Below are 23,930 nucleotides of genomic sequence, written 5' to 3'. Positions count from 1 at the left end.
TGTGATGCTTTAGAATCCTTAAAATAGCTTCCCTGGAATTGCTTATGACAGTTTTGAAATGTTTTGGAGGTCGGAATATTGATTCTTTTTTAAAAGAATTAATTTATTGGCCGCACAGAGTCTCTGTTGCTGCTCAGCGGCTTTTCTCTGCTCTCTGCAGCGCAGGCTTCTTGTTGCGGGGGCCCCTCCTGTTGCAGAGCACAGGCTCTAGGCTTGCGGGCTTAGTAGTTGCAGCACACTGACTCGGCACTTGTGGTGTCCGGGCTTAGTTGCCTTGTGGCACGTGGGGTCTTCCTGGACCAGGGATTGAACTCCCGTCCCCTGCATTGGCAGGTGGATTCTTAACCACTGGACCACCAGGGAAGTCCCCCCTGGATATTGATTCTTAATTAACTGTTTATGGTTAATAAAAGATTTGATTGCTCCACATGGAATTATTGTCTTGGTGCGTGCTAAGTCACTTCAGTCATGTCTGACTCTTTGCGACCCCATGGACTGTAGCCCCGCCAGGCTTCCCTGTCCCTGGGATCCTCCAGGCAAGAATGCTGGAGTGGGTTGCCATGCCCGCCTCCAGGGGATCTTCCTGACCCAGGGATCAAACCCGTCTCTCACGTCTATCGCCTTGGCAGGCAGGTTCTGCACCACTAGCGCCACCTATTGGGAAGCCTGCGGAACGCTGCCGTGTAGATGTGGTTCAGTGTGATGTTCTCGGAGGAGGGGAGGTGTAGCTTTCCCTGGAGGCACGGCGCACCTCCGTGGACGGTGGTTGTTGGCTCTCATTCACGCCGGTTTCCTGTGTGACAGATCGCGCTCTACATCTGGGACGGAGGGGACGGACTCCCGCTCACGCCGGTGCCCGAGTTCTGTACAGACGGGGTGGGCTCCTCCTGCGCCACCTCCTTCCAGTCTTCCCTGCCGCTCTGTGTGAGTAACAGAAGGACAGCTTCCTGTGTGTCAAAGGGAAATATACATGCCGTGCGTGATGTTGCCCTAGCAGTTCACACACTGAACAAATACCGACACCTGCCACCTGCCCCGTGAGAACTGTATGTCACGTTTCTGGGGATGATAACCCCGTAAGGTGAGCACCACTGTTCCCCTATCGGACACACAAGAAGCGAGCGCCCCGGAGCTGCAGAGGCATGGCCCCCGAGTCAGTTCTTTGGTTGAAGGAATAGCACAGAGCTGCTGCAGTTCCTGGTCTGTTTCCTAGAAAGGCAATGTCAGACATTTCCAGTTGTTCCTAAGCCCTCTCCTGAAGCCCACCTCTACCCACCTCTCAGCCAGTGACCCCACTCTGACCTCACCTGAGACTGTCCACAACTTTCAGAATGCATCTGCTCATGGTGGGTCCTCGGTCCAGTCCCCAGGATGAACCTGAAGACCACGGACTCAGCTGGGTGGTTAGCAGTCCTTCCTCATAAGGAAAAGCAGGTTCATTGCCTCACATGTTCTCCCTTATTTCCAAGTCACTGACACAGAAGTCTGGGTTGAATTTTCAAAGAGGAGTATGTGTATTCACACACACACACACTAACAGTGGGAGAGAATCTGTACTGTTGGCATAGTACTTGAGAGGGAAATGTCTTTCCAGACACTGTCATTGTGCTTGCTTGTTTAATGTTCTTCTGGAAAATCTGGAAGGGTTGACCTCCTAGTGCCTTGAGTGGCATGACGAAACTGCAGTTGCATGTCGCTGTAAACCAGCCCCAGATGATGCAGAATCAGGATTGAATGTCCCTGAAGCCCTGAGATGGTGATAAAGGGGGTCAGCCCCTGCCCTGGCCCCCTTTGTGAAGCACCCACAGCCTAGCGGGTGGATTGTCCACAAGCGCCTCTGTGACCCCTTCACTTGAGTGACCAGCCTGGGCTGGAGCCAGCTCAGGGCTCCAGGAACCCCCCAGATGTTTGACGTAATCCTGCCTTTGGCAGAGGACAGAGTACCGCTGTTGCCTAGACTTGCGTGGACCATTAAGGGCCATAAAAATACTGTAAACATCAAAGTGAGGCAAGGCTCCCTAAAGGGAGTCACTAAAACATCCTTCTACTTCTCTCTCCCTTTTAAAACAATTTTCACCAGCTAGAAAAAAGAAAGGGAAGGTAACCAACACATACTGGGCACCTGTGATGTTCGTAATAAATAGTCGTAATAAAAGCAGCTGTGCTGGTGGTTATCATCCCAATTTCCTGAATGAGCTGGAATTTATAGGACATTCATCCAGGTGATGCAGGGAGGATGGCACGGCTGGGATTCTGGTCTCCGTCTGGCTATGAGTGAGTGAAAGTCGCTCAAGTCATGTCTGACTCATTGCGACCCCGTGGACTACATGGTCCATGGAATTCTCCAGGCCAGAATCCTGGAGTGGGTAGCCTTTCCCTTCTCCAGGGGATCTTCCCAACCCAGGGATTGAACCTAGGTCTCCCACATTGCGGGCAGATTCTTTACCAGCTGAGCCACCAGGGAAGCCCAAGAATACTGGAGTGGGTAGCCTATCCCTTCTCCAGCGGATCTTCCCAACCCAGGAATCCAGCCAGGGTCTCCTGCATTGCAGGTGGATTCTTTACTAACTGAGCTATCAGGGATGACCACCCCACCCCACCCCTCTGGCTGAGCAAAGCATTTGTGGTCCTCGGAGATACAGTCGTCCCCTGAAACTTGATTCTGGAGACAAGTTTGATGTCCTTGACATTGATGAATTTGAACTCGAGAGCATGTGACAACTAATTTGGGTGTGCTGTTAAGATACATCGACTCACGTTATGCATTTTTTTTTTTTTAAAGGGAAATCCAGTGAAGAAGGAGGATATTTTTGTTGCAGTGAAAACATGCAAGAAGTTTCATGGTGATAGAAGTACGTTTTGGATTATTCATTTTTATTGAACTTTAAAAATCCACACTGCCTTTAAAAAAAAAAGGACAAATCAGATATGAGCTCAACTCAAGAAGGGGATAATGACAGATATATTATTGGAAGTGCAAGCACTTATATAATCAGTCTTCCTCCTTATAGCACTTCAGTCACCAAGATCAATTAGAAAAGACAATTTTGTGTTGCAACATGAGAGGCCGTGGCCCTTCTAAGGAGTGATCAGAGCAGTGTTTTAAATTGGAAATGGAAATGCTCAGCTGTGGCAATCTTGGAGACTGTAAGTGGATAATAATCCATTTTGCAAAAGAGTGTCCTGTTATGTCCAAGTGTGGACTCCGAGCTGTGAAGGGGATTTCTCAAGGTAACGGAATGTCAAAAAGAATGTCTTTCTCACGTTGTTCCTTCTTTTTATACTCATTTCACACTCACACATCATAACTTTTAAGTAAGGATGTGTATTTGCTCATGTGTAAATATACAGAGAAAAGTAAAAAATGTTTGTCTTACAAGCCATGGCTCCTTCTTAAGGAAATCCTGCACATAGATGTTTCTATTTAGTTTTTTGATGCCATTACAGAATTCTGCATTATGGTGATACTGTTTTTTAAATAGCCTATCTTAAATATAAATACATAATTTATCTGTTTTTTCCACCTTACTTCAAACAGCACTTTTCTCAAATTGAGGATTAGACAGTCTTTTGCATTTTCTAATTTTAGCACATATTTTATTTTTTTTCCATGAAAAGACTCTCAGTTTTACCAAGAGTGTGATATTTATAGAGGAGAGATTTCTAAACCAGCTGTCATTTTTGTGGGATTGGAGCTAAGTGGGGAGTTCATTTATATAATTTATGTGATAATATGATATTTACAAATGATGCTTTAAAGAGGAACATATTTTACAGATAAAAGAATATTATAATTTGGAATTATGGCATTGTTTAAAACACTGACATCAATTCAGGTCTGGTTATAGTCAACACTATCTTAAAAGTAAGTTTGCTATAAACCTTCATGGTTACCTAAAATAGTCACAATAAATTCTAAGTCCTATTAAAATCAGTCTAAATAAATATATGCATTCATTATACAAGAAGTCCTAAAATACTATTAAAAATCAATATAGAACTTAAAATTTTCACTTATCATAAATTTAACCTAGGTTTAATATCCTTTTATTTTTTTACATAATCTGGAGGGACGATTTTTGATAAATACCTTTCATTAAAAAAGTGTCAAGAGAACTGAACTAGACTGCTTTCCTTTTTTTTTTTTAAACAGCAAGCAGAAGTGCTCAAATTGATTTATTTGATCTTGAAGCTGCCCTTGGAGTATATATCAGTGTTAGGAATGGGGATGGTGGTATATTCTCTTTTGAAACACATTTTTCAAGTTGGCAGTAAAGTGGTAAAATTAGGGATGGTCTCTGTTGTAGTTTTCATATTCTACAGAAATGAAAAAAGGAGTTAGCTAATTTTAATATGGTCATTCTGAATAATCTAGTTTACTGCTTGCTTATTTTGCATAAGGTTATGATAATCCTTTCAGATATTTATCAAATGCTTTTATATTTCAATTTTGAGTCAAAGATTTTATAAAAATTATAAAACCTTCCAAGTCTGTTAGGAGCATAAAGACCAAACCTCCCCAAACCAGATGTGCTGATTTACTGCTGTTAATTGGGTTTGGGGTCATTGAAGCCTGAGATCTAAAAGATATCTTGAGAACTTCGAAGTGGAGTTGCTGTGGCAGGCTGTCTTTAAACTTGGACCTGTTTGTTTGGAAAGATAGTATAAGGTGGCTGGATTTTAGGGACTCTGATGTCCATGTTGCCTGATGGATGTGAAGTCTACCAGACCAGGGGGCTCTGGCCCCCCTTTTGGAAACCTAGTTCTGCCACCAGTTGGTCAAGAGAATTACCCAGTAATCGTATTAGTTTCAGCCAACAATGCCACAGTAACTGCTTCTAATTGCTAATCCTTTTTTTTTTTTAAACACATTTTCTGGTGTTTTTCACATTTTTTTTTTTAAAGTAGCAGTTTATTTATTTATATTTGACTGTGCCAGGTCTTCGTCTCCAGGTGCGGGCTTTCTCTAGCTGCAGCGATCGGGGGCTGCTCTCTAGGTGCAGAGGCTTCTCACTGCAGTAGTTGGGGGCACAGGCTCTAGGGTGTGGGCTCAGTAGTTGCAGCACGTGGGCTCCAGAGCACCGGCTTCAGTAGTTGTGGTGCATGGGCTTAGCTGCCCCACGGCATGTGGAATCTTCCCGGACCAGGGATCGAACTCATGTCTCCTGCGTTAGCAGGTGGATTCTTAGCCACTGGACCACTAGGGAAGTCCCTTTCACCTGTATTCTGTCATCTGATTTCATGTTTACAGTTCCCTGTGATGTGGTAATTGTTGTTCACTTGATATCGCAGAGAAAGAAAGCTCACCCCGGGACGACACACTGGCCCAACTTCATGCAGAGTGAGCAGGGGAGCGGGCGCTCAGGCTTCTGGCTCCAAATGCCCAGTTCTTTCTGCCACAGCAGAGCTGTGCTGTCAGCTCTGTGTGTGTGTGTGTGTGTCTGTGTTTGTGTGTGTGTGTGTGTGTGCGCGCGCGCGCGAGTGCGCACACATGCGTGCTCAGTCACGGTCGTATCTGACTCTCTGCGACCCTGTGGACCCCATGGGATTTCCCAGGCAAGAATACTGGAGTGGGTTGCCATTTCCTCCTCCAGGGGATCTTTCCTGACCCAAGGATTGAATCCACATCTGCATTGGCAGGTGGATTCTTTACCACTGTGCCACCTGGGAAATTTTTTGGATGTGTTCGGAACATAACGCTTGATAAATAGTATTTGATAGCTGTGTTGCTTCTCTGCTGTGCTCAAGGTCAGATCTGACTTGGCTAGAAGCAGTGACAGGAGGCTTTTTACTTTCAATAGTAGTGAGGACGGCCAGGACTTCAAGTCCACAGATGAGCTGAAACACACGTGGAGCTGGGGAGTCAGATGGCCCCTGTCTTCGCATATTACTGCGTTCTGTTCAAGCAAGACGCACGGACTTGGGGGCTCTGTTTTTCTTTCTGTACGCACTCTGGTAGAAACACTTGAAGTTCCAGGAACCAGACAACAGTGAAGCAAGAAATAAGCACAGTCAAGGCTGTGCTTGTCTCTGAGCAGTTGAGAGCCGACTGCACTGTCAGTGACTTCCCTGGACTTCACTGTGTATGCCCTGGGTTCTGACTGGAGTGGACACTCGTCATGCCCCAGTCCTGGCTCCTCCAGGGGTGAGGATGTGAGGGGTAGAACAGTCCGGCCAAGGCTGTGGTCAAGGTGAGGGAACGTACACACTGAACTCATTTTTCATACTCTTTTGGAAGAATTGATAATACAGCCACACTTCAAAATTAGAAAAAATTATTTTACATCTTACACTTTTTTTTTTTTGCCTAACAGTAAAGCAGACCTTTACATAACTACTTGTGTCTTGATTCTGATTTAGATGAATTAAAGCATCTTAGGACACAGTTAGCAAAAATACACTCTGTCTCTTGGCTTAAGAAAGCAGTACATGTCGACAGCATCAAACAAGCATGGTTTGCTGAGATGCAAGTGGTTGGTAGGGTTTTAAAGAAACTTTGGAGGTATTATATAAAGCAATGAACCATAGCATGTGAGGTTAGGTTTAAGCAAGGAAAAGCTCTCTGGAGTTAATAAAGCAGTTTCATTACTTCCTCTTGGGTTACGTGTTTTTCCTCATGTGATGTGCACTGTCAACAAAATGTTAAAGGTTTTCTGTGTGTCCTTCAGCCATGGGCATCCTGTGTGGGTCCCACATACGTCATGGTAGCCCCTGTTTCTGTTTGTCAGCTGGTTGTGAGGTGTTCCCCCTCCTGCTGTCTCCCTCTAAGTAGAGAGGTTAAAATGCCATTTGCTCAGCCTTTAGTTCCTTATCACAGCCCCCTGAGCTCCTAAAATAAACACTTGACACCTTTCAGCTTAAAAAAAAAAAAAACTGGTAACTTGACTATACTGATCTTCTCCAGATGTGAACACACTGATGCTAAAGAGTGTGTTCCCTCTGGTTGGAGAAGTTTATTGAAAACAGGAGGTTGAATCAAACTACAACCAGCCAACTGGCAGGCCATATCCTGTGTTAGATGAAGTGAGTGAATTAATTATTGTTTTAAGTTAATTTTTATTGGAGTTTAGTTGCTCTACAACTTGTGTTCCCACTTTACAGTTGTGTTCCCACTGAATAGCAAAGTGAATCAGCTATATGTATACACATAGCCCCTCTTCATGGGTTTCCCTACTGTTCAGGTCATCACAGAGCATTGAGTAGAGTTCCCTGTGCTATACGGTTCGTTCTCCTTCAGTTCAGTTCAGTTCAGTCACTCAGTCGTGTCCAACTCTTGGCAACCCCATGAACCACAGCACGCCAGGCTTCCCTGTCCATCACCAACTCCCAGAGTCCACCCAAACCCATGTCCATTGTGTCGGTGATGACATCCAACCATCTCATCCTCTGTCGTCCCCTTCTCTTCCTGCCCTCAATCTTTCCCAGCATCAGGGTATTTTCAAATGAGGCAGCTCTTCGCATCAAGTGGCCAAAGGATTGGGGTTTCAGCTTCAACATCAGTCCTTCCAATGAACACCCAAGACTAATGCCCTTTAGGATGGACTGGTTTGATCTCCTTGCAGTCCAAGGGACTCTCAAGAGTCTTCTCCAACACCACATTTCAAAAGCATCAATTCTTCTGTGCTCAGCTTTCCTTATAGTCCAACTCTTACATCCATACATGACTACTGGAAATACCATAGCTTTGACTAGATGGACCTTTGTCAGCAAAGTAATGTCTCTGCTTTTTAATATGCTCTCTGGGTTGGTCATAACTTTGCTTCCAAAGGGTAAGTGTCTTTTAATTTCATGGCTGCAGTCACCATCTGCAGTCATTTTGGAGCCCAGAAAAATAAAGTCAGCCACTGTTCCCACTATTTCCTCATCTATTTGCCATGAAGTGATGGGACTGGATGCCATGGTCTTAGTTTGCTGAATGTTGAACTTTAAGCCAACTTTTTCACTCTCCTCTTTCACTTTCATCAAGAGGCTCTTTATTTCTTCTTCACTTTCTTCCATAAGGGTGGTGTCATCTGCATATCTGAGTTTATTGATATTTCTCCCGGCAATCTTGATTCCAGCTTGTGCTTCTTCTAGCCCAGTGTTTTTCATGATGTACTCTGCATATAAGTTAAATAAGCAGGGTGACAATATACAGCCTTGACGTATTCCTTTTCCTATTTGGAACTAGTCTGTTGGTCCATGTCCAGTTCTAACTGTTCCTTCCAGACCTGCATACAGGTTTCTCAAGAGGCAGGTCAGGTGGTCTGGTATTCCCATCTCCTTCAGAATTTTCCACAGTTTATTGTGATCCACACAGTCAAAGGCTTTGGCATAGTCAATAAAGCAGAAATAGATGTTTTTCTGGAACTCTATTGCTTTTTTGATGATCCAGCAGGTGTTGGCAATTTGATCTCTGGTTCCTCTGCCTTTTCTAGAACCAGCTTGAACATCTGGAAGTTCATGGTTCACATATTGCTGAAGCTTGGCTTGGAGAATTTTGAGCAGTACTTTACTAGCATGTGAGATGAGTGGAATTGTGCAGTAGTTTGAGCATTCTTTGGCATTGCCTTTCTTTGGGATTGGAATGAAAACTGACCTTTTCCAGTCCTGTGGCCACTGCTGAGTTTTCCAAATTTGCTGCCATATTGAGTGCAGCACTTTCAAAGCATCATCTTTCAGGATTTGAAATAGCTCAACTGGAATTCCATCACCTCCACTAGCTTTGTTCGTAGTGATGCTTTCTAAGGCCCACTTGACTTCACATTCTGGGATGTCTGGCTCTAGATGGGTGATCACACCATCAAGATTATCTGGGTTGTGAAGATCTTTTTTGTACAGTTCTTCTGTGTATTCTTGCCACCTCTTTTTAATATCTTCTGCTTCTGTTAGGTCCCTACTATTTCTGTCCTTTTTTGAGCCCATCTTTGCATGAAATGTTCCCTTGGCATCTCTAATTTTCTTAAAGAGATCTCTAGTCTTTCCCATTCTATTGTTTTCCGCTATTTCTTTGCATTGATCCCTGGGGAAGGCTCTCTTATCTCTCCTTGCTGTTCTTTGGAACTCTGCATTCAAATGGTATATCTTTCCTTTTCTCCTTTGCTTTTCGCTTCTCTTCTTTTCACAGTTATTTTGTAAGACCTCCTCAGACAGCCATTTTGCTTTTCTTTTTCTTGGGGATGGTCTTGATTCCTGTCTCCTGTACAGTGTCACGAACCTCTGTCCATAGCTTATCAGGCATTCTGTCTATCAGATCTAGTCCCTTAAATATATTTCTCACTTCCACTGTATAGTCATAAGGGATTTGATTTAGGTCATACCTGAATGGTCTAGTGGTTTTCCCTACTTTCTTCAATTTAAGTCTGAATTTGGCAATAAGGAGTTCATGATCTGAGCCACAGTCAGCTCCCAGTCTTGTTTTTGCTGACTGTATAGAGCTTCTCCATCTTTGGCTGCAAAGAATATAATCAGTCTGATTTTGGTGTTGAGCATCTGGTGATGTCCATGTGTAGTCTCCTCTTGTGTTGTTGGAAGAGGGTGTTTGCTATGACCAGAGTGTTCTCTTGGCAGGTTCTCCTTAGGTATCCATTTTATGCAGTGTCAATAGTGCATATGTGTCGATCCCAATTTCCCAATTCTTCCCACTCACGGACTGTTACTCAGCCATAAGAAGGAATGAAATTAGGTCATTGTAGAGATGTGGCTGAACCCTAGAGACTGTCGTAAAGAGTGAAGTAAGTCAGGAAGAGAGACGTATTCTGTATTAATGCATATATGTGGAATCTAGGAAAACTGTACTGATGATCTCATTCACAAGGCAGAAGTAGAGACATGACATAGAGAACAAACGCCCGGAGTGGCTTAATTCCTGATGAAAGTTCAGTTCTCTCCCAGCTGCCGTGCAGGTGAAGACGGGGGGCCAGAGTGCCCTGGCACTACTGTGTCAGATAGCCTTTCCATCTTACAGACACCCCATCCCCAAACCAGGGATCAGAGCACAGCCTTGGTGTTGTCGCTAAGCCTCTCAAGAGACGAGAAACCAGGGCTTTCCTATGCTCACTGACCTTTACAGCGAGACAGAAGGGCCATTTGTCAGTTGGAAAACGGCAGATTCCTTAAATAAGAACAGTCATGCCCATCAGGTTGTGTGGTAGATTTTGCTCAAGGGTCAGTTCCTTTTCGTTTGTAATCAGAGTTTTGCACGTCAGCCTGTCGGGAGTAGAAGGGACTTCTCTGCATCTCCTCCTTCTCAGTGGTGCAGCCACGTGGAAGATGTATGCCATCTGAGTGGATTTTTTTTTTTTTAAATAGTACAGTTCTTTTTACTTTATCCTAATTTTAAGTTATCTGTGGCAAACATTCTTGAAAGAGACATTCACTATTGTTTTATTACGTGGGAGGGAGTATGCTTCTCTGTATTGAAAATGAAATAGTAGACCACGTAACTAAATTGAAATATTTTCTCCAAGTTTAATATCTTTAGGAATAGAGTGTCTTAATATAATATGAAATATAAATAATAGAAAGAATTCAGTTATTCACTATTCAAACAGTGGTGATAAAACAGACCAAAATTTCTAAAGTTTTAAGCAGTTTTGCATCAACTCTGGTTTAAAATAGTCTTCATCTGCTGTTGTAGAAGACTTCACCTTGACTTCAGTTCTTTGCACAGGCATTACCGTGATGAGGATTGGATAGGTGATAACACTGTTCACTGTTGGATGCTTTTGGGCTTCGAGACTCAGAACACGTTGCTGTGTTGAAATGGTCGGTCCGTTTTAAAATGATTGGCTATGGTGGTACTGGTTTCCCAGGTGGCGCTAGTGGTAAAGAACTTGCTTGCCAATGCAGGAGATTTAAGAGATGCAGATTTGATCCCTGGGTCGGGAAGATCCCCTGGAGGAGGAAATGGCAACCCACTCCAGTATTCTTGCCTGGAGAATCCCATGGATGGAGGACCCTGATGGGCTATAGTCCATGGGGTTCACAAAGAGTTAGACATGACTGAAGCAGCTTAGCGTGGTCTTGTACAAAGGCTGAATCACTGATAGAGGTAAAACTCCTTCCTTTAAACCAGTTCCAGAAGGAGCCCTCAGCCTTTTGGAATCCCCACAGCACCCAGTCTTCAGTCAGCTATTCACTGAGCACTTACTGTGTCTCAGGTCGTGTGGGGTCCTGGGCTCTGAGAAATTCTTACCTCTGGTAACATTTCTGTCTCACCTGTTTCAAACCAAAACAGGAAACAGGTAGGTTAGGTGTGTTGTTCAGTCACTCAGTCGTGTCTGATTCTTTGCGACTCCATGGACTGTAGCCCACCAGGCTCCTCTGTCCATGGGATTCTCCAGGCAAGAATACTGGAGTGGGTAGCTGTTCCCTTCTCCAGAGGATCTTCCCGACCCAGGGATTGAACCCTGGTCTCCTGCACTGCAGGCAGATTCTTTACCATTGAGCCACCAGGGCAGCCTGTCTTGTCTGGATAAGTCCTGCTTATTATGCGCAAAGCCAAGGGCCACCACAAGGCCAAGCTTGAGTTTTCTTGTGCTGGAATTTGGATAGAATAAGAATTTTTCCTTCTTTTTTCTTTTATTCTCCCTTAGCAACCTTATCTATTATTATTACTATTTCAAAATTATTTATTTTTAATTGGAGGATAATTTACAGTGTTGTGTTGGTTTCTGACATACATCTGCATGAACCAGCCATGTCCCCTCCATCCTGAGCCTCGCTGCCACCTCCCACCTCATCCCACCCCTCCAGGTCGTCACAGAGCACCAGGCTGAGCTCCTGTGTCATAGAGCAACTTCCCATTCGCTATCTGTTTTACTTACGGTAATGTGTATGTTTCAGCACTGCCCTTTCAATGCCTTCCACCCTCTCCTGCCCCCAACCTTATCATTTACAGATCTTTGTCCATTCTGGCATGGAGAAATCTTTATATCTGCCTTTTTTTATGATGGCAGAAAAATTGTATTTTAATATATAAAATATTATTTATTGGCTTAAAATAGGTAATTTGGAGGTTACCATAGCAAATGTCCAGAATTCATAAGTCTCTTCTTTTTTAAGAGCTGGTAAATAGTGGACTATGGAATGGTGTACTTTTGTATTTTCTGTATAGGGGCTATCTAAGTTTGTCTCCCAATTTGCTGACTAGCATAGCTAGACACTTTGACATCGTGTGGGTAGTTTTTGCATATCATTTATTTTTATTTAGGTTGGGGGGAAAAATGATTTAATAAAGGTTCAAAATATTGACCTGAAGATTTGGTTCATCAGAGTTGAGATTCTTAAATCAACAGTATAAGATCTAGTTTTTTTATATTGATCTTTTCTATTAAAACAACAGTGGAATCCCTTTAAAATTGAGATGCACAGGTAGTAACTTAAAAAAAAAATTATAGAAGAAAGTAATTACTGAGATAGTTGGTCAAGTGAATTAGTATCAAATCGTGGTCAAGCTGATTTCTCTGTATTGGGTGTGGAGTCACAGCTACCTTTGGGCATCTCACCCTAAAATACAGAAAATCAGCCAAGTTTTCTGCTATTTGTGTTTATTAAAATAATTTATCTGTTCATGATACAGTTTTAGAATCTGCAGTGGTTTTCAATTTTATTTCTTTCTACACTTTCCAAAAGTGCAACACAATACTATCAGCCATCACATGTAGTGATTTTTTAAAATTAATTTATTTTATTTGGAGGCTAATTACTTTATAATATTGTGGTGGTCTTTGCCGTACATTGACATGAATCAGCCACTGGTGTAGATGTACTGATTCTTAATGGCAGGGTCATGTCCTTTATAGGGTTAGGTGGTCCTGTTGGCATCTTTGGGTGGAGTTTGAAAAGGTTCCCCCTCCACTGTGAGGGAGGCAAGTATACATCTCAGCTAGAACCACACAGAATATTACAGCCCTTAGAAGTAATTTTATCCCCACACCCCTAAAAAGCATCTAAAACTCCAGTTGTGAATTTTAAATAAAGCAGCCTGGGAAAAGAGAAAAATTAGTTAAAATTAACTTCTACACAGCAGTCTAATCCGACTAGACAATGTATTTTTCTGCGGAAGCAGTGTGTTTATCACCAGCAATGAGGAGGGCCTGTGCTGTTGGCGTTTCTCAGGGTGGGAAGGGAGCTCTAAGCCTTGGAACACCTGGAGAAGAACATGTGCTGGTTCCCTTCCTTTTTGGGAGGTCATCCCGTCATGCTGGGATTCCAGCTTCTTGGGTGACTGTGCCAGTGATGGTCCCCTCTCTCGTTTTTTCAGTCCCCATCGTGAAGCAGACTTGGGCGGGGCAGGCAGGTCACCTCGAATACTACAGTGATTACGCAGACAGCTCCATTCCGACGGTGGATCTGGGGATTCCTAACACAGATAGAGGTGAGTCCTCAGTCCCGACTGATCCTCTTACTCAGAGTGTCCATTCTGTAAATATAGTAGCTTAGGATAAAAATAAAGCATTTTATAAATACTTTAATTTTTCCCTTGTGTAACTTTCTTTCCTGCCTCCTCACATCTTTATCCATGGATGTGGACCGATTCTTGCAGTTTAAGCACTGCTTTTAGTATTAACAAAGGCTGTAAGTTTTTGGCTGGTCATACATAAGTGGCTGACACGCATGACGAATATGCATAGGACAGGTACGGCAGAGTGTAACAGCAGGTCTTTTGCGCCTTCATGACTCACTGTGGCCACAATGGGGTACCTGTATCTCAGTCCTGTCCCACTGTTTGCGACCCCGTGGATTGTAGCCATCCAGGCTCCTCTGTCCCTGGGATTCTCAAGGCAAGATTACCGGAGTGGGTTGCCATTCCCTTCTCCAGGGGATCTTCCCGACTCAGGGATCAAACCTAGGTTTCCTGCATTGCAGATGATTCTTTACCATCTGAGCCAGCAGGGAAGTCCCCCTCCCAGAGTTAATTTTTCATATTCCCATGCAAAGTGTCTCTTCATTTAATTTTAGCTATTTATTCAGCCAGTATTATTATCCGACTGTGGTGTGCTGGCCCCTGCTAGACAGTGAGGGAAACAGGAATGAAGCTGATGGTTCCCATCTTCCAGAAGCTTATGGTCTGTTACGGTCCAGGATGCATTTCGTTTGTACTTCTGAGGAGCACTTAACCACATTCTGCATGGGACATATGTAGTATAAGCTCATATAGGTATATATAATATATAAGTAAATTGTTGAAGTACACCTGTTTTTCTCTTCAGATTGCAGGCTTTCTAATTCAAAACATTTTTTATTTCAAAAAATTGGAAGTATAAATTTGGCCACCTCACCTTCAGATGCTCTTTATTCATCTTAATTTTTATCCGTTGTTCCTGCCACATTTTTCTTTAGTTTTCTGGTTCCGCCCAAACCTTTTTATGAAAAAAAGAGTAGTAAGTTGATGATCTTGTTGTATAGAGTAATTTATCTTGATTATTTTATGATACTGTCACTCATAATGCCTTGACTGATAAAGTAGAGTAGAATCAGATACGCCATCCTGTATTATTGATTATTCTGACAAGATTAGTATATATATATCACAAAGTCTGTCTGTTGTTGTCTGTTTTGGAAAAATGATTTCAGATCATTTTTGAATTTTCTTTTTGAATTTTGAATGATTTTGAATTTTCTTTATCTTGCTTTTTAGACTCTAAATTGACTCTAATACTCATATGTTGATGCATTCTTGATTTGTTTTATTTTCAGTCTGACCTTATTGTTCTTATATTTATATTCTACCTTATCCAAAAGGAATTTGAGATGGCTTTCAAAAATATATACCATAAATAAATGTATTATGGTAACCATAGTAAAATGGTTAAAAATACCAAAGTGATCAAGACTAAGAAAAGTAAAGGTTAAATTGAGTGCTTTGTTCTCTACTGTGTCACTTAATACTTTGTTGAATTGAGGGGTTTATTCTTATTTATTGACTTTCATTCTCTTCCCAAGCATTTATTGCTGTCCTGGCCTGAGCATTTTCCATTAAAGGTTTGCTATCTGTTGGCATCTAAGGGACTGTGCCTCTGAGGCATTGTATCTTTAGTGTACATCCTAGAACTGGCCACCATGTCTGCATATTAGAAACGTAATAGCAAATATTTACAAAATAAATAATTGACAGTATAATATTGTATCTTGCACCATTGTTTCCCTAAGGTTGTGATGCCTGAGGTTCTAATATTTCTTTCAGAATAAGGAGGTCTAAGGAAAGAAGCCAGGCTCCTGTAATTTCTGCAAGATTTAACAAATTTCTTATGTGTCTGAAGTTAACTATAGTGTTTCCTGTACCTGACTTTGTGTAATTCCCCTCACCTCTCTAGGTCTTCAGTCCCTCGTGTATGAAATGAATGACTGACTTCATGATTTTTATCGTTCCCCCTGGTTCACTAAGTCCATGGAAATTAGAAAAGGCTGATTTTCAAATTCTTAAGTGCATACCAGTGTTTAAACTTTGACTCACAATGTTTTAAGGAAAGTAATACATTGTAAGTTTTCTTCTCACCTTTCCTAGGTCATTGTGGAAAGACATTTGCCATTTTGGAAAGATTTCTAAATCACACCCATGACAAAATACCATGGTTGGTCATTGTGGATGATGACACATTAATAAGGTAAGGGGTCCCCTTGTCCTCAGGTGGCTTTAAATTCTGCATTTTTTTACATTCAGAAACTAGAATAGGTACTTCTGCTGCTGGCCAGCTTGTAGAAACAGGACCTGGATTTTACCCTCACATCTGAAACAACCCCCCCTCCAAAGGACACAGTATCTGAAATGAGTTATTTTTAAAACACGGACGGTAGACAATACAGTATAATATGTATAATAATTCAAACCTAAAATAATTTTAATGTTGAAATCAAACATCAGTCATATCACTAAGTGTGAGTGGGTTTAACTTACCTAGTAAAAGAACAAACTTTTCAAAGTGCTTCATGAAACAAACCCCAAATCTATGCTTTATATGAAAGACACATAAACATAGTCATTCAAAAAGTCTAATGATAAAGGGGTGGGTAAGGTTTGCCAAGCCAGTGGGAACAATAAAAATAAAAAATTCAATTCCCAACTCAAGCTAGGAAAAGAACCACAAAGTCAACCCAGATAAACAAGGAAGAAAATAATAATAAAGATACATGCAGAAATAATGAGGTAGAGGTCAAAAAAGCAGAGGATCAAACTAAAGAGCCAAAATTTTGGTTCCTTGAAAAAAAAAATCAACAAATTGTATCAGGTGATTTCCAGTAGATACCATTACGTGGAAAAAGCCAAGTGCATAAGAATGTATTTTGTTTGCTTCCCTGTAAGAAAGAAAGGGAAATAAAACATACCATGTGGACTTAGCTATTCAAAAAAAAAGTGGGCAGATAAACTGGAAATCCATGCAGTAGTTCCCACAGAGGGGTGGGTGGGAGCGTGGGGTAGATGGAGTCAGGGTATGTGTGCCCCTTTTCTGTCTCTTTGTTTAGTTTTGACTTTGGGAAGTGTGCTCATATTTTACCTATTGAAAAATAAAATGAATCTATAAGGACGGAAAAAATCAATAAGGATGAGGAGAAAGCTGAAACAAACCAACTGTATTTCAGATGAAAACATAATCACACTGAAGGGAAAATATAAAGCAAATACTGCTGAAGATGGGTTTTAGAGACACACCTTCAGGGGTAGAGGAGTGGGGATGCCAAACAACTCCTGAGATTTCAGTCGGTCTGGTTTTTGTTATGAAGGAACTCTGAAGGTACATTAGGTAGGTTGTAGGACTGAGAAGATGGCTAAGTGGTAATATGTTGGTTGGGAGCCACGGTTCTAGTTCTTCACACAAAAGAAGACCAGATGCAAAGATCCCCAGTAGCACTGAGCAACTAATGAACAGAACTAATACTGCAACTTGCCTACTAAAAGGAACCAGGCCTTCTCAGAGAAATAGCTGATTTTAAGGTTGAGGCAAGGAAGATATAGGAAGACATTTTAACTTTTTTTTTCTTATGCCAGAGAGTGAGGAAGTGCTTAGGAAAAAAAGAACAGAAAGAAAAGTGTGTGTTAAGAGGAAACAGGAGCAAGCTTGAAGAGGTTCCCATTGGTGGAATCTGGGACAAGAGCATCAGTGTCATTGAGGACGGTAATGGATTATGAACCATGACAATTAGGAGGCAGTAAGTTTGTGCTTATAATAAAAAAGTAATGAGGCAGATTCAGCTCCATAACAAAATACCAAATAGAAACAAAATAATTTATGTTAAACAAATTTATTTCTCATTTTGGAGGATGGGAAATCCAAGATCAAGGTGCTGGCGAGGCAGGTTTCTAAGGCTCTTCTCTTGGTTTGAGGGTGGCTGCTGGCCTGGCGTGTGCTCGCGGGACCTCTTCTTTGTCTGCCATGGAGAGTGTTCTCTGGTGTCTCCTCTCATATGGACACGAGTTATGCCACATCCAAGTCCTACCCTGGTGACTTCACTGAATCTCCTTCTAGGCCCTGATAGCTTATGGGGAACCGTTTCGGATTCGTGATCTCCGAAGAAGAAGATTTAACTTCGGGACCAGGGACCAGGCTTGATCACTCAAGAGCTTTTGTGCAGCTGAGTTTTATTAAAGTATAAAAGGGGACAGAGAAAGCTTCTGACATAGACATCGGAAAGGGGATGGAGAGCGCCCCCCCTTGATAGGCTAAGCAAAGGAGTTACATGCTTTTTAAATTAGTTATTACAATAAATCGAAAGAATGTCTCAAGGTTGTAAACATCTTACTAGACCCATTCCCATAATTTACATTTTAAGATAACAGGATTAGCCAGAAGGTTTTCAGAAAGGAGAATCTGTCCTCAAGCAGGATGCATTGTTGTTATATAATCCTTAGTACAGAGTTTAAACTGAGTTGTTTGTTGTGTAATCATCAGTTCTGGGCTTAAAGGAAACATTTTATGTGACTGAGACTAAGGAATGTAGAGGAAAGAAAAAAGATGTTTGTCCTTTCCTCCTCCTTGAGAATTCCAGACTCCTGTCTCCACTTCGAGATCCCAGACCCTTTCTCTTCCTTGAGGACTCCGGACTTTTTATCAACCTGCCTAGGAATTGACTTTCTCAGCCCCACCTCCAAATATAGCCACGAGGGGGGTTAAGGCTTCAGCATATGAATATTGCGGGCAGGTTCTGGCTAGCAGGGAGCGAGTTCTGCCTGGTTGATGGAGTTGGAAAAGTCATCTCTCTGACACCATCAGAGTAAAGACCGATTCAGGCAAGAATCACTGACAGATGCCAAACTAGGGATAAGTTTTGATGAGGACCAGGATACTTGCTAGTGTTAAAGTGTCTGCTGGAGACTCTGAGAAACAGCAAAGGGAAAGCAGCAAGTGTCCAGGGGAGACCTGGGGCAGCACCGTGTGATCAAAACAGACACTCCCAGTGGGGGACAGGCGGACACCACAGGCCAGACAGCATGCCTTCTTTATCCCTGCACCTGAGAATGCGTAACCGTGCCTCTGTTACGAGGAAACATCAGCCAAACCCAAGACGAGGACCAGTCTATTAAAAGGGGGGGGTGGGCATTTGTTTTTAAAAAATACCAGTGTCATGAAAAATTAAAAAAACTGAAGAACCGTTAAAGGAGATGAAACAGAATAAAGTGAATGATAAATAAATGCATTTTTCTGAGCAGCCCTGTGGAAGCTGTCACTGTTGACACACGGCAAGGAGGCCTAGGAGCCGGAGGTGTAAACAGACAGACACACAAAGCCACGGATTAGGGAAGCCTCCCTGGAGGAGGGCCCAAGTACAGTGCAGTGGTGTGCCACAACCTGAAGGCCCCCTGGAAAGCTTTGCTGCCCAAATTCCCTTCCCACCTTGCCTTCACCTGCCTGCCAAGGACTCATCTGTACTTTTCAGGTTCCTTTTTTAGCCACCAAGTATTGTAAGAAATACCAGGTAGGTCTGGAAGGTACACTGATGAGTTCACTCAGTGGGGAGCAGGCCACCCCTCCTTCCTCGACCGGCCACCCTGCCCGTCCACACAAGGCGGCCACTGCCGGTCGGGGCTTGTGAAAGCTGGGGAGGAGGCCCTTGTTCCTCAGTTTCTCTCCTGTTTCCAGTGATGTACAGTGCACGTCAACTTTTTTTTTCTTTTTTTTTTAAAAATCTTTCTTCTGTAAGTCTCCTGAATTTCATCTCTGTGACTGACAGAGAGTATTGCAGAGTATAACCAGTGGGGTGTAAGAACCGTAAAATATGTAATCTGCAGACACGTTTGAATTAAGGAACTGTCGCTTCTGTTCCCTTGGGAATCTTAGCATCTCCAGGCTCCGGCACCTGCTGAGCTGCTACGACGCCCGTGAACCCGTGTTTCTGGGAGAGCGTTACGGCTATGGGCTGGGCACCGGCGGCTACAGCTACGTCACGGGAGGAGGAGGGTAACTATGAGCTTGGCTTTCTGCAAATTGCACTTCTGTTTCTAGGACACAGGGGTGGGTCTGTGACCATGGGCTCTAGGCTGATCCCTAAGTGCCTTGTAAATGGGGGGAGCTGTTATTATGACAGGATCGTGAACATTAAAAAGGACCCACAGTAGAGAACATTTTATTCCTTGAAGAGAATAAATATATGTCTGTATATATAGATTATATATATATGAATGTCAGGGAACTTGGTAGAAATGTGCCTGTAGTGGTGATTGCTTCTAGGCAGCCAGTTAGTTTTGATCATCTGTTTGAATGAAAAAAATTTTGGATATAGATTTTCATTTCAGAAAATAATTCATTAGACTTCTTAATTATCCAGCGCTTATTGATTGTATTTGGGGAAAAGAGTAGTTACAGAAGTTTAGATTTAAGCAATTATGTGATATTTGTGTGGGATTTATGGGTTTTAAATATAGTTAAGAATCAATGCTTTTAAGTAAGCTTCTGCCTAATCTTATGGGGAGAGATTTTGATTTGATTTGTGTAGGTGAATCAATCAGGCAGTTAGTCTGTTCTGTTGTTTCTATAGTATTTGCCGCAGGGTGTTCAGGGAGAATCTTGTTATGCACTGTAGTGATTACATGTATTCAGCAGGTTTTGTTGTGTATCCACTATGTGATGGGCAACAGTCACTGGACTGTAGACTTCTGAACCTTTGGACTTTGTGTTCTTACTTTACAATCCCCTCAGTTAGAACCGGGCCTACGAGCACAGGGTGGTCTTCCAGGGGTTCCTGTTTTGGTCTGGCCTCGTTAGTGGTGACTGCACCATGGTTGTGGAGGTGGCCTTTCCTAGTGATAACCAGGCCTTTTTGTTGATCTACCTGAGGCCATTAGCAGTAGGAAGTAGGGGTCCAGGGGCCTCGGAGAAGACACTAAAGCATCAAGCCGAGGAGTGTTGATTTGAACTCTTCGTCATTTAAGAAGGTTCCAGCTCTTTGCAGCCTTGTGGTAATGCGTTAGTATCCTGGGTGAGGGGCTGGTGTCCATTAAGCCAGAGTTTCCCCTTTTGTAAAGGGTAGTGAAGGACAGAGAAGCCTGGCATGCTACAGTCCATGGGGTTGCAAGGAGTAGGACACAACTGAGCGACTGAACAACTGTGCTTTGTACTTGGGTTGATACATTTTGCAGCAGGAATGTGTTAATGCTTTGACGCCAGAAGGGGCAGCCATAGCCTCCTGGTCCCCCCGCCCTCGTCCTCCTCCCCGCTGTGCTGTTGTCAGGGACTCTGGTCCTCTCACTCCCTGCTCAGAGGCTGCGCTGCCTTCCCGTTGCTGTTAGTCTGAACTCTCTCCTACTGCAGGCATCTGACTAGAAGATGATCACTCAGATTTCAACCAGACTCATACTGACCTGGATCGGGCCTCACTTTTAACCACCTCTCATTGGCCTAACCCCCAGCCCTCCCAGGTGCTCGAGACCCGGCCTTGGGACTACGTCTCTAGCCTGTCTTTCCTCCTGCCTTCCCACCCCCAGACCTTCTAGCCAGGGCAAGGCTCTTCCCGGCTCATCTAGGCTTCCACTCACTCATCTCTTCAGCAGGTCCTTAGGTTAGTGTGATTTGTATCTTATTTGGATTTTTCTTTGCGGGACCAGGGGAATGGAAGTCTTTCGCGCCCTTGTACAGCCCCTCATTTCCATTGGGATACAGTCCAGTTTCCTTACTGGAGCTCACCAGGTCTGCCTCTGTCTTGGCAGATGCTGTTTTATCATCTTAGCCTTGTTTATCTGCACCCTCATCCTGAGAGAATTCGTGCTGAACCTCTTTCGGTTCCTCAGAGGCACTGTCTTTTAACCCTTCCCTCACATACGGCGTCTGCTGATCTCTTCATAGCACAGTTCCCCACTCCCTCCCTCCCCCAGCCCTGCCCCCGATGTCACCTGGCTCATCCTTCTGCTTCCTGTGAACCATATATCACTCTCAGGCCCTAAGCTAGTCTGGCTCCTGAATCTGGGTTTGATACCTTCTTCATATACATGAAGCACATTATGCTGACCATTATCATTTAATTGCCTATTTACTTTCCTGTTTTCTACCCAAATTATGAATTATTTGAAGGCGGCACCTGCATCTCATTTCTCATTCCATCCTCACTTCCTATCGTGGAGACGCAGTTTTACAGGGTCCAGGGGACAAGTGAAGAAGCAGATGCATGAACACTGGTACTGATCTTTATATGACTAACATGAAGCAGTGTAATGTTCTGTTCATAGTAGCACTTGACAAAGATGCAGAAACATTCTTCATGAGATTATCTCATTTCTGCCTTTGATAAAAGCTGCAGACATAATAGTTTCTCTGATGTTACAAGGGACTTTTCTGATCATCTAGTTTAAGAACCAACATGCTTTTTTCCTAAACAGCAAGTCAGGATCAATCAGTGGCTTTTAAGAACCAGTTAATGGATTACAAACAACATTTAAAAATAATGAAATAAGAACCGAACAGAATAAAATAGATATATTATGTAGCATATGTTATGTGTATTTTTCAGTTTTACACATGTATACAAAACAAATGGTTACATATGGACTGTGTTTCTTGTTTTCTCATTGTGGTTTAGAGTCAAGTAAGTTTTTGAAAACCATTTCTTTAAATCACTCTCTTTAGCTCCACTTATCAGGGATAACCCAGGTGTGTGGACTCCACACTCCAGATATATGTGTGGAAAATGAGACCTCTGCACTATTAGAATCCAGTTGTCTGTTTTCCACTTCGTTGCTTACTTCTTGAAAGTTTGGGTAATTAGTTCAATAACTGTTTTCTTAAAAAATGCTTACTTACATATGTTTGGGTATGAAGCTGTGGTCAGGATGTCATTGGTGTTTTGGCTCCTCCTTGGAGGAGGCCTTGGCACTGTTGCCCAGAGAGGCCACCATGCCCTGTTCATATGCTCAGAGTGCAGGACAGGTCTGGCCTGTTTCTGACACACTTGGTCTTCTGCAGGTGTCTTGATTTGCAGGTATGCCCTTGGGCAAGTCCCTGCCTCCTATTTTAGTTTTACTTATTTTTAAAATTACTGTATTGTATATTAAAGGCAGTCATATTATTAGTCTTATAGCCTTTATAATTAACATTTTTTACTTTTAGTTTTTTAACTGATGATTTACACAGTGTTGTGCTAATTTCTGCTGTACAACAAAGTGACTCAGTTATACACATATAGACATTCTTTTTAAGTGTCCTTTTCTATTATGGTTTATCCCAGGAGATTGGATATAGTTCCTGTGCTATTCAGTAGGACCTTGTAGTTTATCCATTCTAAATGCAATAGCTTGCATCTACAAGGAGAGAGAAATGGCAACCCACTCCAGTATTCTTGTCTGGAGAATTCCACGGACAGAGGAGCCTGGTGGGCTGCAGTTCATGGGGTCGCAAAGAGTCGGACAAGACTGAGTGACTAACACCTGCATCTATAACTCTAAACTCCCACTCCATCCCTCTTTCTCCCCCTTGGCAACCCCAAGTCTCTTTTCTATGAGTCTGTTTCTGTTTTGTGGATAGATTCATTTGTGCCGTATTTTAGATTTCACATAAAAGTGCTGTTGCCTGGTATTTGTCTTTCTTTCTGACAGCTTCACTCAGTATGATAATCTCTAGTGGCATCCATGTTGCTGCAAGTGGCATTGTTTTGTTTTTAATGACTGAGTAGTAGTCCATTGTGTGTGTGTGTATCACATCATTTTTATCCATTCATCTGTTAGACATTTTAGTTTCCATGTCTTGGCTGTTGTGAATGGTGCTGTGAATACATGGGTGCATGTCTCTTTTGAATTATAGTTTTGTCTGAATGGGATTGTTGGATCATATTGTAATTCTAGTTTTAGTTTTCTGAAGAACCTTTATACTATTTTCCATACTGACTGCATCAACTTACATTCCTACCTACAGTGTAGGAGGGTTCCCTTTTCTCCACACCCTCGCCAACATTTGTTATTTGTAGACTTTTTAATGATGGCCATTCTGACCAGTGTGAGGTAGTGCCTTATTGTAGTTTTAGATTCACATTTCTCTAATGATTAGCGATGTTGAACATCTTTTCCTATGCTTACTGGCTATCTGTTTGTCTTCTTTGGAGAAATGTCTATTGAGGTCTTCTGCCCAGTGTTTGATTGGGTTGTTTTTCTGTTGAGCTGTATGAGCTATTTGTGTATTTTGGAAGCCCTTGTCGCATCATTTGCACATATTTTCACCTGTTCCATAGGTTGTCTTTCTTTTATGACTTCCTTTGCTGTACAAAAGCTTGTAAGTTTGGTTAGGTCCCATTTGTTTATTTTATTTCTATCATCTTGGGAGGCTGACCTAAGAAAAATCATTGTACCAATTATGTTGGAGAAGGTTTTACCTATGCTCTTTTCTAATTTTATGGTATCATGTCTTATGTTTAAGTCTTTAGGCCATTTTGAGTCACTGATGAATGCTCAGTTTTTAAGAGAGGCAGTTCATGGTGAGTTTTCTTTTTTTTTTTTCTTTCTTTTTATTTTTTATTAGTTGGAGGCTTATTAC

General features: G+C 42.5%; 1 protein-coding gene across 3 annotated transcripts in view; it reads left to right on the top strand.

The window, feature by feature from the left end:
- Nucleotides 1-23,930, top strand: part of B3GLCT (beta 3-glucosyltransferase) — a 113,512-nt gene that overhangs the window by 76,905 nt on the left and 12,677 nt on the right. For all 3 annotated transcript variants that reach the window (XM_043477680.1, XM_043477678.1, XM_043477679.1), the window contains 5 exons: nucleotides 805-924; nucleotides 2,783-2,852; nucleotides 13,247-13,360; nucleotides 15,491-15,590; nucleotides 19,257-19,376. In XM_043477680.1, the coding sequence (XP_043333615.1) occupies nucleotides 805-924; nucleotides 2,783-2,852; nucleotides 13,247-13,360; nucleotides 15,491-15,590; nucleotides 19,257-19,376 (524 nt within the window). The remainder of the gene's footprint in view (nucleotides 1-804; nucleotides 925-2,782; nucleotides 2,853-13,246; nucleotides 13,361-15,490; nucleotides 15,591-19,256; nucleotides 19,377-23,930) is intronic.

This window comes from Cervus canadensis, chromosome 9 (assembly GCF_019320065.1).
Source record: "Cervus canadensis isolate Bull #8, Minnesota chromosome 9, ASM1932006v1, whole genome shotgun sequence".
Taxonomy (NCBI): domain Eukaryota; kingdom Metazoa; phylum Chordata; class Mammalia; order Artiodactyla; family Cervidae; genus Cervus; species Cervus canadensis.
Note: the sequence above shows the minus strand (reverse complement) of the source record. Positions and strands in the feature narration are given on the sequence as shown.